Here is a 23,923-nt window from a genome sequence, read left to right as displayed (position 1 = left end):
TTTTGTTGCCCTCCGCTGGACTCTTTCCAATTTTTCCACATCCTTCTTGTCGTGTGGGGCCCAAAACTGGACACAGTACTCCAGATGAGGCCTCACCAATGTCGAATAGAGGGGAACAATCACGTCCCTCGATCTGCTGGCAATGCCCCTACTTATACATCCCAAAATGCCATTGGCTTTCTTGGCAACAAGAGCACACTGTTGACTCATATCCAGCTTCTCGTCCACTGTAACCCCTAGGTCCTTTTCTGCAGAACTGCTGCCTAGCCATTCGGTCCCTAGTCTGTAGCGGTGCATGGGATTCTTCCGTCCTAAGTGCAGGACTCTGCACTTGTCCTTGTTGAACCTCATCAGATTTCTTTTGGCCCAATCCTCTAATTTGTCTAGGGCCCTCTGTAGCCTATCCCTACCCTCCAGCATATCTACCTCTCCTCCCAGTTTAGTGTCATCTGCAAACTTGCTGAGGGTGCAATCCACACCATCCTTCAGATCATTTATGAAGATATTGAACAAAACCGGCCCCAGGACCGACCCTTGGGGCACTCCACTTGATACCGGCTGCCAACTAGACATGGAGCCCTTGATCACTACCCGTTGAGCCCGACAATCTAGCCAACTTTCTATCCACATTATAGTCCATTCATCCAGCCCATACTTCTTTAACTTGCTGGCAAGAATACTGTGGGAGACCTGTCAAAAGCTTTGCTAAAGTCAAGGAACAACATGTCCACCGCTTTCCCCTCATCCACAGAGCCAGTTATCTCGTCATAGAAGGCAATTAGATTAGTCAGGCATGACTTGCCCTTGGTGAATCCATGCTGACTGTTCCTGATCACTTTCCTCTCCTCTAAGTGCTTCAGAATTGATTCCTTGAGGACCTGCTCCATGATTTTTCCAGTGACTGAGGTGATGAATGCGCCAATGCAAATGGGCATCAAGTATTAAGTCATTGTGTACGTTATCTTGATGTCAGGGGTAGGCAGTAGATGCATTTCTAGATGTTCAAGTTATAGAAGACACATCGGCTGCATCTGTGACAACCCACATCTTAGAAGAGTTAAATGCTTGTCAACTGGACCCCAAACAGATGGCTGCTTGTGCATTTGATGGAGCTGCAAACATCTCTGGAAGACATGGTGGAGCACAAGCTTTGCTCAGAGAAAAGTGTAACCCTCGTCTCTCCTATACACACTGCAGAGGCCATCTTCTCCAACTAGCACTAGTACAAGCTGCAGAATCTTCAAAAGACATTAAAAAAGCTATAAATTTAATGTCTTCATTATATTCTTTTTTCAGCAAGAGTCCAAAAAGACTGAATATCTTGGAAAATATAGAAGCTAGACTGGGACTGAAGTTCAAATTAGTCCAACCTGGGAAAACCTGCTGGCTTTCTCATGAGCGAGCCTTGGCTGTTGTCTTAAAATTACTCCAGCCGTTATTACTGGCTTTGGAAAGTATCTACCAAGATGGGATGGATCTAAGAAGTGAGGCTGGTGGATTACTTTTGCTACTACGTTCAGAGAAGACTATTGCCATTCTCTCTCTTGTAGTCTACTGTTGAAACCACTTGGGTCATTAAACAATGCCATCCAGGCATCTGCTACAACAGTAGTAGATCTTTGTCCATCAATAGAAGCTACATTTGGATCAATCAGAGAGCTATCCACTGAAAAAATACTGGAAGAAGCCAAGACTTCAGTCCAGAAGTTGACTAATGAAGGCATTTATACTGAATCCTTAAGTGAAGAAGACAAGAAGTGTTTGTTAAGACAACTGAAAAAGTACACAAACTTGATTCTTAAAAATCTACAACAGAGACTTCTAGATTCTACTCAACCTCTGCGTAGCTTTTACAGATCCCTGTCTTATAAAACACCGACAGTTGAGTGGAGTGAGGCACTACTAGCAATGGGGCTGCCGTGTGCTCAGGATAGAACAGAGAATTTGAACACAGAGTGGAATATCATACGACGAATAAATGAAGATTTGACTTCAACTTCTTTTTTATCATCACTAGTGGCTCGACCCGATCTTTATGCTTTGTTTCCTGGGCTGAAAGAAGTAGGAATTCATCTTTTGCTACTCCCAGTCACAACAGCTACAGTTCTTTTTCATCATTGAATAGCATTTTGTGTTCTGAAAGAAGTCGCCTTCTGCCTGATCATGTGAATCAACTGATGAGCATATCAATTGAAGGAATGGAAGTACCGGACACATGAGAAGCCGCCAAAGATGAACGTATTGCATTCAAGAAATTCATTAACAGAGTTGTGGAAAATTATAACAAGAAACCAGGAAGGATGTAGACGTAGTGCTTCATAGAAGGCTTGAGTAGCCAACTTTAATTTGTGTGATGATTTTAAAACATGAGTTAAATCTAATAAAATGGTCATGAAACATTTTTCAGTTTTTACTATGGTGCCATACAGCCCCCCTTCGCCCTCATAGTCTCACCCCTCATCGGCCCTGACACCCCCCCCCCGTAAATTCGAACACCTCCCCAATTTCAATTCCTGGGGAAACCACTCGATGGGGGTGCTGTGTGTATGGGTCTGGGGGGATAGGCTCCACCAAGAAGGGCAGGTTATGGGGCTCGGGAGAGCAGGACAGACCCTGTAAAGCTGGGTACAGGGCTGTGAGGGAGGGCAAGGCCTTTGGGGATGAGGGTAGCAGATCCCATGTGAGGCTGGAGCTGGGAGATGTTACTGGTTCCACGAGGTGTAACACTGATCTCCAGACTCCCGCACCCCCCTCCCTTGGCTTCCGTTAGTCCCAGCCTGGCAGGTCCCCTGGGTGGCTGGGCTGGGGACTCATGCGGGGGCTGTGCCCGCTGCTGGGCTGGGGGTTAACGTGGGGGTTCTATGCAGTGCTGCGTTGTGGAGGATGAAGTGGCACAAGTTGGGCTGGCGCTGGAAGCTCTGCCTCTCCTGCAGCCTCTGCATGGGGTAGTTGTCCACGGCCACGTGGCCGTAGCTGGGATAGCCTAGTGCGTGCAACCGCTTGGCTAACAAGTTGTTCAGGACCCCATTGTAACCGCGTCCCCGGTGCTCGGTCATAGTGACGCTACGTCCCATGGCACCATATGGGTCTGAAACAGTCCAGCTGACAAGGTGGCCAGCAGAGTCTAGGAGGCAGAAGCTGGGGAAGCGGCGGATCAGGCTTTCCAGGAACCTCTTGCTGTACTTGTTCCCCCCATAGGGCCACATCTCGTTCATCAGGTCGAGGTGGGAGACATCCAGGGTTGACAACCTCACAGCCGGGTCTAGTCTGAGGAGGCAGAGAGCAGCAGGGCCAAGCCCCAAGGGTTAGCGATCGTGAATTAGACCCCAACATCATGAGATTGGCCCTAAGATCGTGAGGTTTTTTTTAAAAGATGACTGTGATTGCTGGTCTCCCTTGATAGCTGAACTCCCCCGACCCCTGGTTGTGACAGTGTTATTAACAGTCCCAGGTTTATTATGGTGATTTGGGATCTTCTGCCCAGCAATTAATTCTGCCCCATCAGTTCTGTTCCCAGCCAGGTGCCCATCAACTCTTCCTAGCCCCCCCAGCCTCCCTTCTGCACCTCCTGGTGTTGTTCTGCCCCCTCCCAACCCAGTGGGTGCTGCAGCGGGCTCCCCTCTTCCCCTCCCAGGCCAGGTGTTCCTGGGATGGGGGCAGCATGTGCACCATCCTGTCCCCATTGCTCACAGGCTCAGGGCTGGGGCAGGGGGTTGGGGAGTGGGACTGGGTGCAGGGTACAGCTTCTGGGAGGGAGTTTGGGTGTGGGAGGGGGTGGGGAGAGGGAGTGGAGCCATCCTGAGATGCTGAGCAATTCCTGCTCCCTCCTTCCCTTCTGTGAGAAAGGTGTCACATTACTGCAGGGAGTGGGGGGAAGGAGATCTTACTGCAGGAGCTCTGATTGGCTGCTCTTCCCCAGGAGGTCTCGGAGAGGCAGCCAATGAGAGGGGGCTTCCCCCACAGGCGGGGGGAATTCCGATGTAGGTGATTGTAAGATGGGCTCCCCAGTGAAACTCCTGGGACTCAGGAGAGGGGATTGCTAAAGCCAAGTGGAGGAGGGAAATGGCTGGCTCAGAGGGTGGGGAGTGGGACACGGGGCCTTTCCCCACTAACCCACACTGCCTAATGTCCCTTTGGCCAGGTGAGACATGGTGTAGGGATGGGGGGAGCACGGCCTCTCGCTGCCCAAGCCCTGCCAGGGCTGGCTGATTGCAGGAGTGCCTGGTCCCAGGGGCCACAGATGGGGTCCCATTGGTGGCACAGAAGCCATTTGCATTAGGGTTTCCTGGCAGAGGCTGGGGCCCTGTGCAGGAGCTGAAGAGGGATCTCCCTCCCCATGGTTGTCCCCACCCCATGGCTACGCTCCCCAGTCCCTGCGAGGTCCCTGAAGGAGGTCAGGCTCAGTGCCAACCTACAGGGTTTATACTGCTGGCAATAGGACCCCAGTGCCCCAGGTCCTGCATGGGTAATAGCCAACCACATCTTGGGCATCCCAGCACCATACTGGCCAATTCCCTCACCCTGCAGACTGTCCCCTTCTCTACCAACCCCACCCCTCCCATGGGGCCCTCTGGCGCAAGCAGACACTGACTGGATTTCAGGCAAGGTGCTGGGATCCGGGTGAAAATAAGTGAAGTAGCGGAACACCTCCAGCTTGACCCCTTTAGTGTTGGCGATGTCCCTGGAGGCCTCGTAGAGCCCGTCCCGGAGCCCTGCAGGGGGCAGCAACGGGCCATGAACAGTGGGGACAGAGACTGAATGGTGGTGACAAAAGGGCCCATATGTGTGGGGAGCCCAGCCTGGGACAGGGGGCAGGAGGGGCAGGAGTCTGAGCTTCCAAACCTACCAGCCCCAGGCCTCAAGGAGAAGGACGTGGTCAGGTAAGCTGATCTCAGCCCAGCACTGGCAAGGGGCTACCCCATATGTACCTGCCCTGCATAGGGCTCATGGCAGCAGCCTTGCAGCCTGGGGGAGGGGCAGTGGAGGGCTTCGGGGCTGGCACTGTAGGGCAGGATCCTGGGGTTGGGCCCACGCAGTATTTATATGGTCAGTCTTTGTGGTGCTCTCCCTGGTGCTGTGAGGCCCACATTACCGTGGATACAGAAGGCCTGGTTCCAGTTGACGGCGCTGCCCAGCAGGGCCCTGTAGGCACCCAGGTCCCGGTAGTATGCCGCGTACATGTTGGTGTAGAAATCAGAGTCATCCAATGCCACCTGCCAGGGGAGACATGCAGCCAAGAAGTGGAAACTCCTAATGGAATGACTGATCTGCCCGCCCCCCGCTCCCGAGCCAGCCTGGCCCCTGCTTGGGGGCCCCCTAGAAGGGAAAGGCCCCAAATCCCAATCCCAGCCCTCCCTGAGCCAGTTTGTCTCCCAACCTGGGGTTCCCCAGTGCAGAGTTTCTCAACCTGTGGGTCGGGACCCAAAAATGGGTTGCCAGAATATTTCAAAGGGTCCCATGGCAGCTCCTGTGGCTACTGTCCCATGGCGCTGGCTGGACTTGCCTCCCTGCTCCAGGCACTGCAACCTCTGGGGTCCTGGTGGCATTCAGGTTTGGCCCAGCTACCATGACAATGGGAGTCTGGGTAGGCCAAATTTGAGGAGTGGTACTGGAGCCCCATGAGCCAGGGCACAACTCCACTCTCACAAATTTGGTCCAGTTAGGGGGGCGGGATCAAACCTGAGCGGCGCTGAAACCCCAGCGGTTGCAATGGCCAGAGCAACGAGCCTAGCCCAGCCAGCCCCACACCACGGGAGCTGCTATTGTGGGGTGAGTGCTGGGCAGGACCCAACCACCCACAGGGGGCAGAATCCAACAGAAACCACCCTGGGACCTCCACGCCCAGACTATTTACTGCATCACAATAGGCCATAAACAGTTACAAATGGGTCCTAAGCCCCAAAAGGTTGAGAACTACTGCTGTAGAATGGAAAGGTCCCTAATCCCAATCCCTGCCCCCCCGAAACACTTTGGTCCTCGCCCTGGGGCCACCTATAGGGGAAAGGACCTGAATCCCAATTCCTGCCCCCGACCTAGCCTGGCCCCCACACCATGCCCCACCTAGAGGGGAAAGGCCCCAGGTCCCACTCCCCAGCACCCAAGAGAGCCAGACCACCCAGGTGCAGCGCGGTGGCTGAGGGGCAGCACCTCTTTGCGTGGCCGTGTGAGGACGGCTTTGAACTCAGGCCACGAATCCACCAGCACCTCCTGTGCTGCCGGGTTCCCACGATTTATGGTCATCACGGCGCCATGGACCTGCCAGTGACATGGATGTGGCGGGGGTTAGAGCTGGGGGCAGGGCAGCAATTCCAGCTCTCACGACTCCATCAGGAGCCTCCCAATGTTTACCGGGCGGTTTCAGCGTCTCGTGATCTTCTGCACCTTGGCAGTTTTTTGCCCTTCTTCAAAATGGCCACCCTCTCCCATCCCTGCCAATGGGGCTGACACCACAGGCTTCCCTTAGTCAAGGTGACTACCACTTCACAACGATTTCAGTTGGCCGAGGCCAGGGAAGATGGTGGTCTCCTGCCCCCTCCCGCTGGGGTTACTCTCCTGATTTTTGGTGTCTGACCCCTGATTTGTGGCCCCTGGGCTGGTATCATAGGGGAGCCCCTGACCGTGGCTGGGTTAGGGTTGTCAGGCATCTGGTTTTCACGGACCTTGGCAGCTCCAGTCAGCACCGCTGGCCAGGTTGCTAAAAGTCCAGTCGGTGGCACAGTGGGGCTAAGGCAGGCTCCCTGCCTGCTCTGGCTCTGTGCGGCTCCTGGAAGCTGCAGCATTTTCCCCCTCCGGCTCCTAGGCTCAGGGGTAGCCAGGGAGCTCTGCACGCTACCGCTGCCCTGAGCACCGGCTCTGCAGCTCCTGTTGGCTGGGAATTGTGGTCAATGGGAGCTGCAGGGGCGGAGCCTACAGATGCGGGCAATGTGCAGAGCCCCCTGGCCCCTCCGTCTGGGAGCTGGACATGCCAACCGCTTCTGGGAGCCACCTGAGGTTAGCTCCACCCGGAGCCCACACCCCGAACTCCCTCCTGCGCCCCAACCCCCTGCTCCAGCTCGTAACCCCGTCCTGCACACAAACTCCCTCCCGGAAACTGTACTCTGCGCCCTGTCCCGCTTCCCAACCCTTTCCCCAGCCCTGAGCCCCCTCCCACACTCCAAACCCCTCAGCCCCATCCCAGAGCCCCCTCCTGCACCCCAAACCCCTCATCCTCAGGCCCACACCAGAGCCTGCACCCCCAGCCAGAGTTCTCACTCCATTCTGCACCCCAACCCCCTGCCCCAGCCTGGAGCCCACTCCGAGCCCCTCATTTCTGGCCCCACCCAGGAGCCCACACCCCCTGCCGGAGCCCACACCCCCTCCTGTACTCTAACCCCCAGTCTGGAGCCCCCTCCCACACTACAGGCTCCTCAGCCCCAGCCTGTAGCTCCCTTCTGCACCCCAAACCCCTCATCCCCAGCCCTCACCCCCAGCTGGAGCTGTCACCCCCCACTTCCAACCCCCTGTCCCAGCCCAATGAAAATAAGCAAATGAGCGAGGGTGGGGGAGAGCGAGCAACAGAGGGAAGGGGGATGGAGTGAGAGGAGATGGGGCCTTGGGAAAGGGGTGGGGCCTTGGGGCAGCAGTGAGGCAAGGGTGTTCAATTTTCTGCAGTCAGAAAGTTGGCAACCTTAGGTCAGGTGTGTCAGGGGAGGGGGATTGAAGGGGCTGGTGACCCGCCACAGACACTAGAGCCATGTGATGGGCGTACAGTCATGGAGGGAGCCACAGCTACCCAACTCTCTGATTGGCTGGCACGGGACCAACCTGCCCTGTGATTGGCTGGGGAAGTCCCGCCAGCTACGCTGGATGAGTAGCAGGAATTGGTGCTGGGTTTGGTCTGTGGGAGACACAAGGAGCGAGGTAGGAGTGGGTGGCCAGGAGAACTGAGCAGCTAGTGCCTGGGGGGAGTCCTGCCCCCCATGCTATCTCCTACCCTGTGGGCAGAGGAGCCTGCCCCTCCAGCCTGCTCTCTAACCCACCTCCCAGGGGAGTCAGAGGGACCTTCCCCTGCTCTCTGCTCCATGGGTGGGGCAGAGGTGGGGGGGTTGAGTCCCGTCCCAGGGGTGCGGGCAGTGGGGCTAGACACAGCCATGTCACCTGCAATGTCTCAGGCAGGCGCCTCCGTAGAGTCGCCTCCAGCTGCTGCAGCTTGGAGGAGCAGCTCAGGATCAGCATCTCTGTCAGGATGGGCCCTTGGCAGCTTCCCGGGAATGTGATGTAGGGGACACCTGGGAGGAGGGGAGAAGAGAAACCCTTCAGTTATGTGTGTCTATCCCCACACCCCCAAGTGACCCCAGAAGCAGGCAGGGTGCCTGCAACCTCCAATCTCTACAATAACAAACCTGCAATAACATACCAGTCTGGGTGCAGCCACTGTGTTCACCAGAGACCCTACAATAACAGTCCCTGTCTGTGGCCCCAGCAATGCCAGGGCTGGTCTGTGCAGGGCTAGGGTTGCCCAACTAGCTCCCGCTCACCGAGGCAGTCTCTGTGCTAGGGTCAGGAGCAGCCCTGAAGAAGGCAGTGCGGTCCCGTCTCCACTGGATCTCTCCCTTGAGTACTGCTCCAGCCTCTTAACCCTGAGCGAATGAACCATTAACAGAGCCTGTGGCTGGCCCTGAGCCGGGGGCACCTCCCTGAAGTCACAAGGCACGATCAGGCTCCTTCCATGGGCAGTGAGGGGTGAAATGATTTCCTGGGGCCAGTGGAGTAGAATTCTGAGGAAACATGAGCACAGCCAGAAGTGGGCCATGGACTTTGATAGAGGGTTCTGCTGGGATGGGAGCCTCCAGTCTGGGCACCTCTCCTTGGCTGCATCCTTCCCTCTGGCCTGTGTCTCTCCCAGCCCTGTCCCCCGAGGCATGTGTGCCCTACACTCTGTGCTTGTTTTGCCCATGCAGAGGCTGGGATTTCACATGGGTCCCTCTCAGGATTGGGGAGGGGTCATGGGGTCCAGGGTGGGCAGGTTTCACCTACCAAAAGATGGAAGCCCTCTGGGATGTGGCTGTCATGTTTCATTACCCGCCGGGAGCAATGCAATCAGTATCTGTCACGACCTAGCGTCATATTTATTAATTAGCTGGAATCCAGCATCAGAGAATCAGAGCTGAAGGCAGAGGTCATGGTGGCCCAGCAACTCTGTGGGATCCATCTTGATTCGCCCTCCTTTTGTCTCTGCATCCTTGTGTGAGTTCCTGGGATGCTGAGTCTCTGGGGTTCTCACAAACACAGTCACCTCCCTCGCACACTGTGTCTTTGTTCCAAGCTGCAGCAGAGCTGTGTCCATGTCTCCTGCTCCCTTGTGTGCTAAGTCACTGGCAAACCGTGGAGTTAATGTTGCCCAGAGGTTCCACGCACCCTTCCAGAATGTCAAGCCCAGCAAAACTCACACATCTGAAAACCAAGCAATGAGGAGTTAAGGTGCCTGCCTATGGTCCTTAACTCTGCCCCAGCTGTCCTCAGTGGAATGGAGATAACGGTTGTGCTTTGTAACGTTTGCAGTGTGTAGTTGGTCTATGACCCAAAAACTTGGTGGTTATTTTATTACATGTGTAAAAAGTCTGGTGTCTCGCTCCTCCCCAACCTCTTCCATCCCCTACTACATACAGCCTTCCCCTGGTACCCTGCCAGCATTTCCAGCTCACCATCTCCTGCCGATCCCCTTAAGCCATCAGCATTTTCGAAGGCAGGGGTGCACAAAAACCATTGGTAGAAGCTGTGAACTTGAAGAAAAGCAGTTTTTGGGTGGATAGCTGTAGTTCATAGAATCATAGAATATCAAGGTTGGAAGGGACCTCAGGAAGTCATCTAGTCCAACCCCCTGCTCAAAGCAGGACCAATCCCCAACTTAGGGCTTGGCCACACTTGTGAGTTACAGTGCAATAAAGGAGCCCCGGGCGCACTAGCTCACTACCCGTCCACACTGGCAAGGCACGTAGAGCGCTCTGACTCCGCAGATACAGCGCCGCTGATACTCCACCTCGGCGAGCAGAATAACATTTTCTGTGCCCCCGCTGGAGCACCGCGTGTGGATGCCCTGGTCTGTTATGGCGCTGTGATCAGCCTCCAGAAGTATCCCACAATGCCTGTTCTAGCCACTCTGGTCATCGCTTTGACCTCTACTGCCCTGCCCTCAGGTGACCAACTGTCAGACCCGCCCTTTAAATTCTCTGAGAATTTTGAAAATCCCCTTCCTGTTTGCTCAGCCAGGCGTGGAGTGCTCTCAGCGAATCTTTCCAGGTGACCATGCCTCCACGCGCCAGGCGATCCCCAATATAGAGCAATGGCGAGGTGCTGCACCTCATCAGTGTTCGGGGGGAGGAAGCTGTCCAGTCCCAGCTGCGCTGCAGCCACAGGAATTATGATACCTTTGGGCAGATATCAAGGGATATGATGGAAAGGGGCCATGACCGGGACGCCCTGCAGTGCAGAGTTAAAGTGAAGGAGCTGCGGAACGCCTACCGCAAAGCCTGCGAAGCAAACAGCCGCTCCGGTGCTGCTCCCGCGACCTGCCATTTCTACAAAGAGCTGGATGCAATACTTGGGGGTGACCCCACCTCCACTCCAAGCACCACCATGGACACCTCAGAGCCCAGTGCAACAAGGCGGGAGGAGGAGGAGGAGGAGCAGCAAAGCGGGAGCGAGGGTGCTCCGGCACAGGAAGACACCCCGGCATCCCTAGATGCATGCAGCCAGGAGCTGTTCTCAAGCCAGGAGGAAGGTTACCAGTCGCAGCGGCCGGTGCTTGGGGAAGGGTAAACACCAGAGGAGGTTTTCGGTAACCGGCTTTTATTTTGGGAAGGAAGTTATTCGGTGCGGGCTCTTGGGGTGAGGAGGGTTAGGGCTGCATGCATGCCTAGATGCGGAATAGGGGATTGATGTGCTCTCTCACATCATGGTAATGGGCCTCAGTGCTCTCTTCAAAGGTCTCAGCCAGAACTTGGGCAATACGCTTGTGCAGGTTTTTTGGGAGAGCTACTGTGTTCTTTGTCCCAGTAACGCTAACATGTCCGCGCCACTGTGCCGTGAGGGGCGGGGGGACCATTGCTGCACACAGGCAAGCTGCATATGGGGCAGGGCGGAATCCACATTGTAGTAGAAGACCCTCCCTTGCTGCCCTGGTCACCCTCAGCAGCAAGATATTTCCCAGGAGGAACTCCTGTGGAAAATGTGGGGACAGTGTTCATTATAGGGGCCCACTGCCGCTGTTGGCTCTCCTCAAGGCACAGAAATCCAGAGGACAGTACAGCCGTGAAACAATCAGTCATGCTTGACCCTGTGCTTACTTACCATTTTGGGGCTCCCGTGGGTTATGTGTGCTCGCTTTGGGATGGGCAAATTAGGCTACTGTGTAGACTGTGCTTGCCCTTGAGTACGGGGGAATCATTGCTCTGTCTGGTGTGAACAATGCTGCCTCTGTTAAGTGTTGCATTTTGCCTTTACAGATGCAACCCTTGAGACCTCAGCCGTCTGTGTTATCAATGGCTGAGAGGCTGCAAAGAATCAGGAAGAGCCCATGTAGAAGCAAAGAGGACATGCTGCATGAAGTCATGCAGCATTCAACTAATGAAAATAAAAAAGTGCAGGAGTGGCGGGAAAGGGAAAGGAGGGTCCACCAGCAGAATGGAGATTGCCGGCACCAAAGCACAGAGTGGCTGATAAGCATCATGGAGAGCCAAGCGGATTCAATCCAGGTGCTCGTAGCCATGCAGGCGGAGCACTACCGTGCCTACCGCCCCCTGCAGCTCTTGGGGAAAGTGGTTTGGAGTGACATGGTGGCACAAGGGAAAGAGTCCCAAAACTCTTTCCCTTGTGCCACCATGTCACTCCAAACCACTTTCCCCAACATCTGGGTTCTTACCGCCACCCACTGCCTCCAACACCTGTAGCTTCACCACGCAGCCCTGAAAATTACAACCCTTACCCACTGCACTCAACCCCCATCACCATGCAGTATAGCCATCCTGAAGTACAGCACGCATTGCACAGCACTCCAGACAGGACATACGCAAATCTGTGATTGTACCGTTCCCCACCCCACCCCCTTGCCCTTTGTGTTTCCCAAGCAGTTGTGGTGTGTTTCTTTTCAATAAATTTATTTTTTGGCTTTGAAAACATTCTTTATTATTGCATATCGTAAAAGAAACCTTAGCGCAGGAAACCAACAGGCACTGCAAGTCAGAGTATCATACGTAGCAAACACAGATTCCCACTGCACTTCACTCCTGTGCAGGGCACCACACCAGACATTACTGTTTGCTTTCAGCCTCAAATTGCTCCCTCAAGGCATCCCTAGTCCTTGCAGCCCCACGCTGGGCCCCTCTAATAGCCCTGCTCTCTGGCTGTTCAAATTCAGCCTCCAGGTGTTGAACCTACGAGTTCCATGCCTGAGTGAATCTTTCACCCTTCCCTTCACAAATACTATGGAGGGTACCACACGCGGATATAACTGCGGGGATGCTGTTATCGGCCAGGTCCAGCTTCCCATACAGAGAGCGCCAGCGACCCTTTAAATGGCCAAAAGCACATTCCACAGTCATTCTGCACTGGCTCAGCCTGTTGTTGAACCACACCTTGCTGCTGTCAAGGCTCCCTGTGTAGGGTTTCATGAGCCACGGCATCAATGGGTTAGCGGGGTCTCCAGGATCACAATGGGCATTTCGACTTCCCCTATGGTGATCTTCTGGTCTGGGGAAAAAGTCCCGACTTGCAGCTTCCTGAACAGGCCAGTGTTAATAAAGATGCATGTGTCATGCACCTTTCCAGGCCATCCTGCGTTAATGTCAATGAAATGCCCACGGTGATCCACAAGCGCCTGGAGAACCATAGAGAAATAGCCCGTCCGAGTAACGTACTCGGAGGCTAGGTGGGCTGGTGCCAGAATTGGAATATGCGTCCCAATCTATCACCCCTCCACAGTTAGGCAAACCCATTTGTGCAAAGCCAGCCACAATGTCACGCACGTTACCCGGAGTCACGGTTCTTCTGAGCAGGATGTGATTAACAGCCCCGCAAACTTGCATCAACACGATTCCAACGGTTGACTTCCCCACTCCAAATTGGTTAGAGACCAATCGGTAGCTGTCTGGAGTTGCCAGCTTCCCGATTGCAATAGCCACCTGCTTCTCCACCATCAGGGTAGCTCTCAGTCTCGTGTCCTTGCGCCGCAGGGTGGGGGCGAGCTTCTCCCACAGTCCCATGAAAGTGGCTTTTCTCATCTGAAAGTTCTGCAGCCACTGGTTGTCATCCCAGACTTGCACGACAAATGTGATCCTACCACTCAGTGCTTGTTTCCCGAGCCCAAAAGCAGCGTTCCACGGTGGTGAGCATGTCCGTGAATGCCACAAGCAAACTCGTGTCGTTTGCGTTATTCGAGTCGATATCATCGTCAGAGTCCTCACTGTCACTTTGGATTTTAAGGAATAACTCAACTGCCAAATGTGACGTGCCGGTGAGACGCGTCAGCATATTCCTCAGCAGTTTGGGCTCCATTCCCGCAGACCGAAAGGGAAGACAGAGCGCGCAGTACAAAAACCATTGAAAGGTGGCGCCGAATGTGGACGGAAGCACAGGGATTGCTGGGATGTGAAGCGATGCATCACGGGGCATTGGGACAGGACCCAGAATGCCCCGCACTCCCCACCCCCTTCCCACAAGCCACAGCGCCAGAATGGGAAGAGGTGCTCTGTGGGATAGCTGCCCACAATGCATCCCTCCAAATGCCACTGCAAGTGCCACAAATGTAGCCACGCCAGTGTGCTTGCAGCTGTCAGTGTGGACAGACTGCAGCGCTTTTCCTACTGCGCTGTACGAAGGCGGGTTTAACTCACAGCACTCTACATCTGCAAGTGTAGCCACACCCTAAATCATCCCAGCCAGGCTTTGTCCAGCCTGACCTTAAAAACCTCCAAGGAAGGAGATTCCACCACCACCCTAGGGAACCCATTCCAGTGCTTCACCACCCTCCGAATGAAAAAGTTTTTCCTAATATCCAACCTAAACCTCCCCCACTGCAACTTGAGACCATTACTCCTCGTTCTGTCATCTTCTACCACTGAGAACAGTCTAGATCCATCCTCTTTGGAAGCCCATTTGAGGTAGTTGAAAGCAGCTATCAAATCCCCCTCATTCTTCTCTTGTGCAGACTAAATAATCCCAGGTCCCTCAGCCTCTCCTCATAAGTCATGTGTTCCAGTCCCCCAATCATTTTTGTTGCCCTCCGCTGGACGCTTTCCAATTTTTCCACATCCTTCTTGTAGTGTGGGACCCAAAACTGGACACAGTACTCCAGATGAGGCCTCACCAATGTCAAATAGAGGGGAACGATCACGTCCCTCGATCTGCTGGCAATGCCCCTACATATACAGCCCAAAATGCCATTGGCCTTCTTGGCAACAAGGGCACACTGTTGACTCATATCCAGCTTCTCATCTAGTGTAACCCCTAGGTCCTTTTCTGCAGAACTGCTGCCGAGCCATTCGGTCCCTAGTCTGTAGCGGTGCATGGGATTCTTCCGTCCTAAGTGCAGGACTCTGCACTTGTCCTTGTTGAACCTCATCAGATTTCTTTTGGCCCAATCCTCTAATTTGTCTAGGGCCATCTGTATTCTATCCCTACCCTCCAGCGTATCTACCTCTCCTCCCAGTTTAGTGTCATCTGCAAACTTGCTGAAGGTGTATAACGATGCTGGTTCTGGTGGGACCCAACTGAGAGTGCCAGTTCAGGACAAATTGCTTAAAGCAGAGCAGTTACAGCCCAAGGCTGCGGTTTTTCCAGCTCTAAGGCAAACCAAACCAGACAGACAGAGAGGACTTTGGTTTTACCCCACTGGCTAACCACAAGTCACACAAGCAATTCCCTTAGACACTCCAGTTTCCCAGTATCACCACCAGTGCCACTTGTTATGGGGACAAATGGTTATGAAAACCAATACCCCCGTAAAAGAAAAAGGGTTCTCCTGATCCCAAAGGACCAAGCCCCAGACCCAGGTCAATATACAAATCAGATCTTACCCACAAATCACGCTGTTGCCAATCCTTTAGAATCTAAAATCTAAAGGTTTATTGATAAAGAGAAAAAGAAATAGATGAGAGCTAGAATTGGTTAAATGGAATCAATTACATACAGTAATGGCAAAGTTCTTGGTTCAGTCGTGTAGCAGTGATAGAATAAACTGCAGGTTCAAATCACGTCTCTGGAGAACATCCACAGCTGGGATGGGTCTTTCCGTCCTTCGTTCAAAGCTTCATCGTAGCAAAGTTCCTCCAGAGGTAAGAAGCAGGATTGAAGACCAGATGGAGGAGCTGCAGCAGCTTTCTATAGTCTCTTGCCATGTGGTCTCTCTTTTTTTGTCCCAAAGACAAACTGTCCATCACATGGCCTGGAAAAACCTCAGAGTTCTCTCCATAGGCAGGTCCCTGCATACCTTGCTGAGTCGCAAGGCGTATGTGCCTTCTCTCAGTTGTTCACTTGTATAGCTGATGGTCCTGAATGGGCCATCAAGCAGGCTAGGCAGAGCTGACACCAACTTCTCTGGGGTGTCCCCCAGAAGCATAGCATAAGTTTGAAATACAGACAGTATAGAGCCAATATTCATAACTTCAACTATAAAAATGATACACGTATACAGATAGCATAATCATAACCAGCAAACCATAACCTTGTCTTAGACACCTCATTTGACCCCCTTTATGTAAGATTTGGTGCCACTACAGGACCTTGATTGCAACAATGATCTATATGGTCCCAGATTATGTCAATAACGTCACAGGGTGCAATCCACGCCATCCTCCAGATCATAAATGACCTCTTATTCAGGAACATCTTATTCAAATTACCTCAAATGTGGGTCACTCAATGGGGTGACCATATTTTCCAAAGGAAAAATGGGACACCACATGGGACTAGACCGAGCCCCTCCCAACGCGAGGCTGGGACTGGCATCACTGCTTGCTCGAGCCTTGCCTGCCCCCGCACCCAAGCCCTGCCACCCTCCCTCTGTGGGGCTGGCATCACAGCTCGCCCCCCTCCCTCACATTCTTCCACACCCCACTTTTTGACAAAAGTGAGCATGTGTCCTGTTTGCTCTTGCCAACTGATCAAGTCAACAAGAGCAAATGGGACAAACGCCCATTTTTGCAAAAAAAAAAAAAAAGAGTTGGGATGGCAGGGACATGGCTTAAAAAAGGTTTCAGAGTAGCAGCCGTGTTAGTCTGTAGCCACAAAAAGAACAGGAGGACTTGTGGCACCTTAGAGACTAACAAATTTATTTGAGCATAAGCTTTCGTGAGCTACAGCTCACTTCATCGGATGCATTCAGTGGAAAATACAGTGGGGAGATTTATATACACAGAGAACATGAAACAATGGATGTTACCATACACACTGTAAGGAGAGTGATCAGGTAAGGTGAGCTATTACCAGCAGGAGAGCAGGGGGAGGGGGGGAACCTTTTGTAGTGATAATCAAGGTGGGCCATTTCCAGCAGTTGACAAGAACATCTGAAGAACAGTGGGGGGAGGGGGGGAATAAACATGGGAAAATAGTTTTACTTTGTGTAATGGCACATCCACTCCCAGTCTTTATTCAAGCCTAAGTTAATTGTATCCAGTTTGCAAATTAATTCCAATTCAGCAGTCTCTCGTTAGAGTCTGTTTTTGAAGTTTTGGTTGTTGAAGGATTGCAACTTTTAGGTCTGTAATCGAGTGACCGAAGAGATTGAAGTGTTCTCTGACTGGTTTTTGAATGTTAGGCTTGAATAAAGACTGGGAGTGGATGGGTCATTACACAAATAAAACTATTTCCCCGTATTTATTCCCCCACCCCACCCCACTCCCTCCCCCAATGTTCCTCAGATGTTCTTGTCAACTGCTGGAAATGGCCCACCTTGATTATCACTACAAAAGGTTCCCCCCCACCCCACCCCCTGCTCTCCTGCTGGTAATAGCTCACCTTACCTGATCACCCTCCTTACAGTGTGTATGTGTAGCTCACCCATTGTTTCATGTTCTCTGTGTATACAAATCTCCCCACTGTATTTTCCACTGAATGCATCCGATGAAGTGAGCTGTAGCTCACGAAAGCTTATGCTCAAATAAATTTGTTAGTCTCTAAGGTGCCACAAGTCCTCCTTTTCTTTTGGCTTCAAAAAGGGACTATCCTGGCCAAAATGTTACATGCGGTCACCCTATCACTCCCCCTACTCCATACCCCCAGGAGGCAGCCCAAGTAAGCATGGGGATTTCAGAGCACTTAGAAGAATTGGTTTTAAATAGAAGCCTACTCAATTTTAACTGTAGCTGACCTGGCACTCAGTTGTAAAATTGTATGAAATTAATCAGCAGCAGCTGCTTTGCTATCTCCAGATCCCCAGCATGGGACAATCCTGAAAGTACAGGTGGCTCTGAGCTGTGTGACGGGGCCCATAGATCTCGGTGTGATGGTATCCGCTGAAGGAGAGCACCCATTGAGACGATACAGCCTGGGACAATAGCTCCATTCATCTCAGTGGGTATTCTCAGCCCCTCTCCCCTGGTCAGGGCTCGGGAGCTTGTGTTTTGCACCAAGCCTTCTTGTTCTTAGTTCCTCACCCCGACCTAGTGGTGTGGTTTTGGTGCATGCTCCTGGGAGGGCTGCACTCAGCTCCCTGCCAGAGGGACAGGGCTTCCCTGGATGCCAGCTCACGTGTGGGGCAAGGAAAGGAGGTCAGATAACACCTAGAGAGGAAGGGTCCCCTAGATCCCAGCACACCTGAGGGGAGGCAAGTAGAGCGATTAGACACCCCTGTAAAGGAGCAGGGACTCCCGATCCTGGCAGACACAGGGGCAAGGAGATGGGCTCAGACACCCCCAGAGCAACAGACCCTCTCCAGATCTCAGGGCACATATGGGAGGGGAGAATATGAGTGTGACTGACACCCGCTCAGCCTCCCTCCCACCACCTTATATCCTGTCCCAATATCCCACTCCCTCACCTGAAATCTCCTAACGACTCAGATCTCCAGTACTCCCCCTCCCTTTCCTGCAGCCCCAATCCCCTCTACCCCTATTTCTCCCTGCCTCCTAATTCCCCCTCCCAGCAAACATTTACATATGGCATTTATTTATTTGTTACTAGTTTAAGCGCCTTCTGAATCTTCTGCTATCCTGCAATTACATTTCCCCCACAGCCCCAAATAATAAGATTAAAAACCCCTTTGGCAGAGTCAGGTTGTAGCAGCAAGAATGGTTTGTTCTCAGACTTCTCTCAAGGGTTGGATATGAACTTACAGCCATTCAGCCACATTGATACTGGCCTGTGAGCTGTGGCTGACATACAGCTTTATTGGATGGGAGATTGTTACAGCTGCTAGGATGTCTACAAGTTAAGGAATGGGGCAGCAAAGGGGAGCTGGACTGCAGGGTGCTACGTTGATAGGACTGAGGGTAAGTTCCACCCAGGGAGGCTGGTTATGGAGCTGCGGTGGCTGGCCCCAAGAGTAGGGCCCTACCAAATTCACGGCTGTGAAAAATGCATTACCGATCATGAAATCTGGTCTACCCCAGGAAATCTGGCTATTGTAGGGGGGTTGCAGGATTGTTACCCATAGTCCTCCGCAGCTGCTGGTGACAGTGCTTCTTTAGAAGCAGGGCAGCTGGAAAGTGATGGCGGCAGGCCAGGAGCCCAGCTCTTACGGCAGCGATGCCGCCAGCAGCAGCCCGGAAGTGAGGGTTCATGGTGTGATATTTCCACCCGCACATCTGCACCGCCACCAACAGCAGCTTCCTGCAGCCAGGGGAGGTTCTGGAGGTTGGAGTGTAGAGCCCAGTGCACAGGAGGAGCCCTCGGCTGGGGTGCCCTAGACCTGCCCCTTCCTGGCTCCAGACCTAGCACTCGGTGGTTAAAGGGGTCTTGGGCTGGCTGTGTTTGTGCCACAGCACCCTAGGGTTGTCCACCCATAAGGCTGGACCTGCCCCCCTCCCCAAAGCGACAGCCCCCCCAATACTATGTCACCCTTACTTCTGCGCTGCTGGTGGCGGCAGCACTGCCTTCAGAGCTGGGCTCCCAGCCAGCAGCCACTGCTCTTGGGCCGTCCAGCTCTGAAGCCATCGCCACTGCTGGCAGCACTGCAGCAGTGAGGGTGGCATGATACGGTATTGCCATTCTTACTTCTGCGCTGCTGCTGGCGGTGTCACAAATGTAAGGGTGGCCACCCTCGCTTGAGTGCTGCTGCTGGCGGTGGTGCTCCCTTCAGAGCTGGGTTCCCAGCCATCAGCTGCGGAGCTTCCTGAAGCCAGGGGAGGGTCCCGGAGGTGGCCCATGCAGGGGAAGAGGAAGACCCATCCCTCCCCAGCTTGGATGGGACCAGCAGCTGGAGCTCAGTACGTGGTAGGAGGCCCCACCTGGGGAGCCCCCAGCCCTGCTCCTCCCTGTCTCTGGTCCCAGCACGCAGAGGCTTAAGGGGCTTTGGGATGACTGAATGTAGCGGAGGGCATGGCACCCCTCTGACCACGACACCCTGGGCTGTTGCTCACCCCTAAGACCAGCCCTTCCTGTCCCAAAAAAGTGATGGCCCCTCTCCTACTATGCCACCCTCACTTCTGCACTGCTGCTGGTGGCAACACTGCCTTCAGAGCTGGGCTCCAGGCCAGCAGCCACCCAGCCACCCAGCTCTCAATGCAGCACTGCTGCCAGCAGCTGCTCAGAACTAAGGGTGGCAATGCTGTGACCTCCCCTAGAATGGCCTTGCAACCTGCCCCTACAGCTGCATTTTTGGTCGGGAACCCCCCACGATTTCAACACTGACATTTCAGATTTAAATATCTGGAACCATGAAGTTTATGATTTATAAAATCCTGTGATATTGACCAAAATGGACCATGAATTTTGTTGGGCCCCACCCCACCTATGAGGCTGGTGTGTGCTATTTTATGGAGAGGTGCTGGAGAGATGGGAGATGTTTCTAGCTCCATGGGGCCCAATGCGGAGCCCTGGATTTTCCTGGCCACCCTGTTGGCCCTCAGCCCTGCCCCATAGAGGTTTCTGGGGAAGGGAACTTAGGTAGGAGGAGGTGGCTGGTGCTGGGTCAGGGGGCTCAGACGGGAGCCATCACTGGCTTTGGGGTGTGGATAATGATAGCACAGGCTGGGCTGGCACTGGAAGCCCTGGCTCTCCTGTAGCCTCTGTATGGGGAGGTTGTCCAGGGCCACGTGGCCAAAGATGGGGCAGCCTCACGCATGCATCCACTTTGCTGTCATGGTGCTGAGCACCCGCATGTAGCAGTGCCTACGGTGCTGGGGCAGGGTGTAGCCATGCGCCATGGCACCAAAGGGGTCCATGGGGCTCCAGCTGACAGGGTGGCCAGTGGCATCCAGGAGGCAGAAGCTTGGGAAGTGGCAGATCAGGTTGGCCAAGTACTGCCAGCTCTGCTCAGTCCCTCCATGGGGCCACGTCTCGTTCGGCAGGTCGGCGTGGGAGACGTCCAGGGACGAGAGCCTCATGGCAGAGTCCAGCCTGGGGAGCTCAAAGGGGCAGGGTAGAGCCAAGGGAAGGGAGGGACAGGATGGCTCAGGAGGTGGGGAATGGGGAGGTGGGGACCTCAATGGGTGCTGGCTCCGATCCGGCCCTGGGGCTGGCCAGCTGGCTGGCTCAGAGAAGTGGGGTGCATGGGGCCTTTCCCTGCTAACACAGGTGGGAGAAGCGCTGTGTCATGTCCCTGCTCGGTGGGTCTCAGAGGGGGTATCTCATTCCTCAGGGAAGCTTCTCCCCATTCCCAGAGCATCCCCGGGAGCCAGGCCCTTTGCTGGGGGCCTGAATGAGCTGCTGATGACTAAACAGGCTTTGGGGAGGGAAGATGCCCCTGCCCCCGGGGGGCTCTTGTGGCTCATGGAGCCGTGGCATGGGGCAAGTGGCTGGTAGCTGCCTGTGCTCTGCCTGGGCTGCTTGCCAGGGTGCAGGTCTCCAGGGGTGCAGGGCGGGCAACTGTTGGGCAGGGCCATCATTTGCTATGGAGCAAGGGAGGCCATTGCCCCTCTAGATCTTGGCTTGCCCTCCCCCCATGGGTCTATCTGCTCCACTTTTTGTCCCACCTGGCTCTGCAGGGTACAGGATCGCCTGTAATGTTCACACACAGCTTTGCTCTTCCTGCCCCCTGAGTTTTTTCTGAAATGACACCTCTAGTGTTGGGGAATCAGGAGCCCACCACACACACACCCCGTGCCTGAGCTGTCCAGTGTCTGTGGGGTCCCTGAGGAGCCAGAGAGCAGGCTGTGTGGGCAGTGCCAATCCCAGTGGGATACGGCAATTGGTATCGTGAGCCCCTGTGCCTGGGGCCCAGATGGGGTGAGGAATGGGGCCAGCTGGCCAGTCTGTGGGCCTTCCAGTTACTCGGTCCACCCCACTGTGCCCACCCCCAGGCAGACACTGACCAGATCTCAGGCATGGTGCTGGGATCCGGGTGGAGGTAGGTGGAGTCGTTGGATGCCTCCAGCTGCACCCCCTTGGCCCAAGTGATGTCCCTCAAGGCCTCGTACACCCCATCCTGGAGCCCTACAGGAGGTGGCAACAGGCCCAGAGCAGTGGCAGCCCTGAATGGGGAACGTGGCTGTGGGGGGCCCAGCTTGGAATATGGGCAGGAGAGGGTACCAAGCTGACCCCAGTGGTGAAACACTGGAATGCGTTACCTAGGGAGGTGGTAGAATCTCCTTCCTTAGAGGTTTTTAAGGTCAGGCTTGACAAAGCCCTGGCTGGGATGATTTAACTGGGAATTGGTCCTGCTTCGAGCAGGGGGTTGGACTAGATGACCTTCTGGGGTCCCTTCCAACCCTGATATTCTATGATTCTATGATTCTATGACCCACTGGTATGCAGGTCTCACAAAAGGGAGCCTGCACCAAGTGAGCCAATCCTGTCCTGAGCCCATGGGGCACATGGGAGCAGCCTGGTGGGAACTGTGGGGACCTGGAGACTCAGGGTCTGGCAGTGTCGGAGTCTGCTGGAGTTTGGTCCCAGATGGTAGAGGGGGACATGCAGTGGCTGTGGGGCTCAGAAGGAGGCAGCCCCAGACATTGCCGTGGATGCAGAAGACCTAACCTCACTTGATCACGCCCGCGCTGCCCAGCACGGCCCAGTAGAACTCTGCGTCCATGTTGGTAGAAATCAGAGTTGTCTGATGCCACCTGCCAGGAGAGACATAGAGCCCAATGGAATGACTGATTTGCCTGCTCCTCCACCCCACCCCTTCCAAGTCAGCCGGGCCTGTGTCTGGAGGCCCCCAGAGGGAAAAAAGGCCCCGTGTCCCATTCCCGATTCCCTGAAGCAGCCTGGCCACCTGGGTGCTGAGTGGTGGCTGAGGGGTGACACTCCTGTCTGTGGCTGGGTAAGAACAACTTTGAACGAGGGTTGTGAATCCACCAGCACTTTGTGCCCAGCCGGGTTCCCGTGGTTAATGTTCACTGTGGCGTTGTGGGTCTGCTGGAGACATGGGGGTTGGGGGGTCAGATTTGCAGTCAGAAAACTCTTCACTGGGAGGCAACACCGAGGTGGCCCTTTGCCAAAGCAGCAGAAGGAGGCAGCAGGGCTGAGGCAGCTCTGGGCAGCCCTCCCTTACCCCGTGCAAACAAGGCTGAAATCACCAGAGCTGGGTGAAGTGGTGGAGCCTGAGGGCTGGCCCAGGTGGCATTTCTCAAAGGATAGGGCACAGGCCTGCCTGACACCAGGCTCTGGGATGAGGCCAACAGCTGACACCAAACCGTGAGTGGAGCGTAGCGGAGGAGGAAACTGCTGCTGAAGTGGCATCTGTTCAGTGGTTGTGGGCGGGGAACTGATTCAGAGGAAACAGCAGGAGAGACAAAGGCAGGGGTCTCAAACACGCGGCCCATGGGGTTATTTTCTGCGGCCCGCCAGCTCCCCACGGCCCCCCCCCGGCCCGCCCAGCGTTTACCTAGAGCGGCTTCGTCCCAGCGTGCACCGTGGGCAGGGCAGGCTCCCTCCCTGCCTGCGCTGCCCCTGCGCCGCTCCAGGAAGCAGCCGGGACCTGGGGTGGGGGCACAGGGGTCTGTGTGTTGCCCTGGCTGATCCTCTAGGTACCTCCCACAAAGCTCCCATTGGCAGCGGTTCCCTGTTCCCGGCCAATGGGAGCTTTGGGGGAGGTACCTGGAGGCGCGGCCAGGGCAACACACAGACCCCTGTGGACCCCTCCTCCCTCCCCCAGGTCCCGGCCGCTTCCCGGAGCGGCAAGGGGGCAGGGCAGGCAGGCAAGGAGCCTGCCCTGCCCCCAGTGCGCGCCGGGCCACTGGGGGCCTGCCCCCCAAACCTCTCCTGCAGCAAAACCCCCTACCCTGAGCCCCCTGCTGCACCCCGCAACCCAACCCCCTGCCCTAAGCCCCCTGCCGCACCCCACACCCCTCCTGCACCCCGACCACCTGCCCTGAGCCCCCTGCTGCACCCCAACCGCCTGCCCTAAACCCCCTGCGGCACCCTGCACCCCTCCTGCACCCCAACCCCCTGCCCTGAGCTCCCTGATGCACCCCGCGGAGTTGGGGTTGGGATTTCGGGGACGGGGTTGGAGTGGGGGCAGGGAAGGGGTGGGAAGAGGCGGGGCAGGGGCGGGGCCTCATGGAAGGGGTGGAGTGGGGGCGGGGCCGGGGCAGCAGGTCAGGGGGTGGTCAGTGGTGCAGCCCTCGGGCCAATGTACTAGTCCTCATGTGTTTGAGTTTGAGACCCCTGATCTAAAGAGAGAGGGAAAGGTGCTTTTTTTTGTTATGGCCACATGCTTGGTGGTAAGGACTTCGCTCAAGGGTGTGAAGTACTGTGGATCTTTTTTCCTGGAAGATTTTGCAAAGAAGTGGGGTAGTTTCTTGCTGTGAAGCCGTGAGAAGGTGGTGATCATCTGCTGGAGCTGTGGGAA

The 23,923-nt window shown here is 54.8% G+C and overlaps 1 protein-coding gene across 5 annotated transcripts; it reads right to left on the bottom strand.

Annotated features, from left to right (window-relative positions):
- Nucleotides 1-2,496: 2,496 nt before the first annotated feature.
- On the bottom strand, nt 2,497-22,999 carry LOC141988680 (glycine N-acyltransferase-like protein 3). Of its 5 annotated transcripts, XM_074954570.1 has the most exons (7): nt 22,958-22,999; nt 22,108-22,193; nt 8,137-8,267; nt 6,148-6,255; nt 5,093-5,213; nt 4,592-4,712; nt 2,497-3,267 (listed from the first exon to the last, which is right to left on the bottom strand). In XM_074954570.1, exons 3-7 carry the CDS (start codon nt 8,212-8,214, stop codon nt 2,811-2,813), a joined length of 885 nt encoding a protein of 294 aa, XP_074810671.1. In that variant the 5' UTR covers nt 8,215-8,267; nt 22,108-22,193; nt 22,958-22,999; the 3' UTR covers nt 2,497-2,810. The 5 variants fall into 5 exon arrangements, with proteins under 5 accessions (XP_074810671.1, XP_074810670.1, XP_074810669.1 ...); XM_074954569.1 differs by lacking the exons at nt 22,108-22,193; nt 22,958-22,999 and adding an exon at nt 8,517-8,659; XM_074954568.1 differs by lacking the exons at nt 22,108-22,193; nt 22,958-22,999 and adding an exon at nt 8,382-8,646.
- Between the last annotated feature and the right edge of the window lie 924 nt (nt 23,000-23,923).

The sequence above is a fragment of the Natator depressus genome, chromosome 6 (genome assembly GCF_965152275.1).
Source record: "Natator depressus isolate rNatDep1 chromosome 6, rNatDep2.hap1, whole genome shotgun sequence".
NCBI lineage: Eukaryota > Metazoa > Chordata > Testudines > Cheloniidae > Natator > Natator depressus.
The sequence above is the reverse complement of the archived record's forward strand: the minus strand, read 5'-3'. Positions and strand labels throughout refer to the sequence as shown.

Bases quoted from the DNA above. Each gene is read 5' to 3' on its own strand.
- LOC141988680 (XM_074954570.1), bottom strand. From the start codon at position 8,214: ATGCTGATCCTGAGCTGCTCCTCCAAGCTGCAGCAGCTGGAGGCGACT. The intron at 5,214-6,147 runs GTGCTGCCCCTC...CTCCCCTGGCAG, and splicing joins TCACACGGCCACGCAAAGAG to GTGGCATTGGATGACTCTGA. The intron at 4,713-5,092 runs GTAATGTGGGCC...TGCCCCCTGCAG, and splicing joins CCAGGCCTTCTGTATCCACG to GGCTCCGGGACGGGCTCTAC.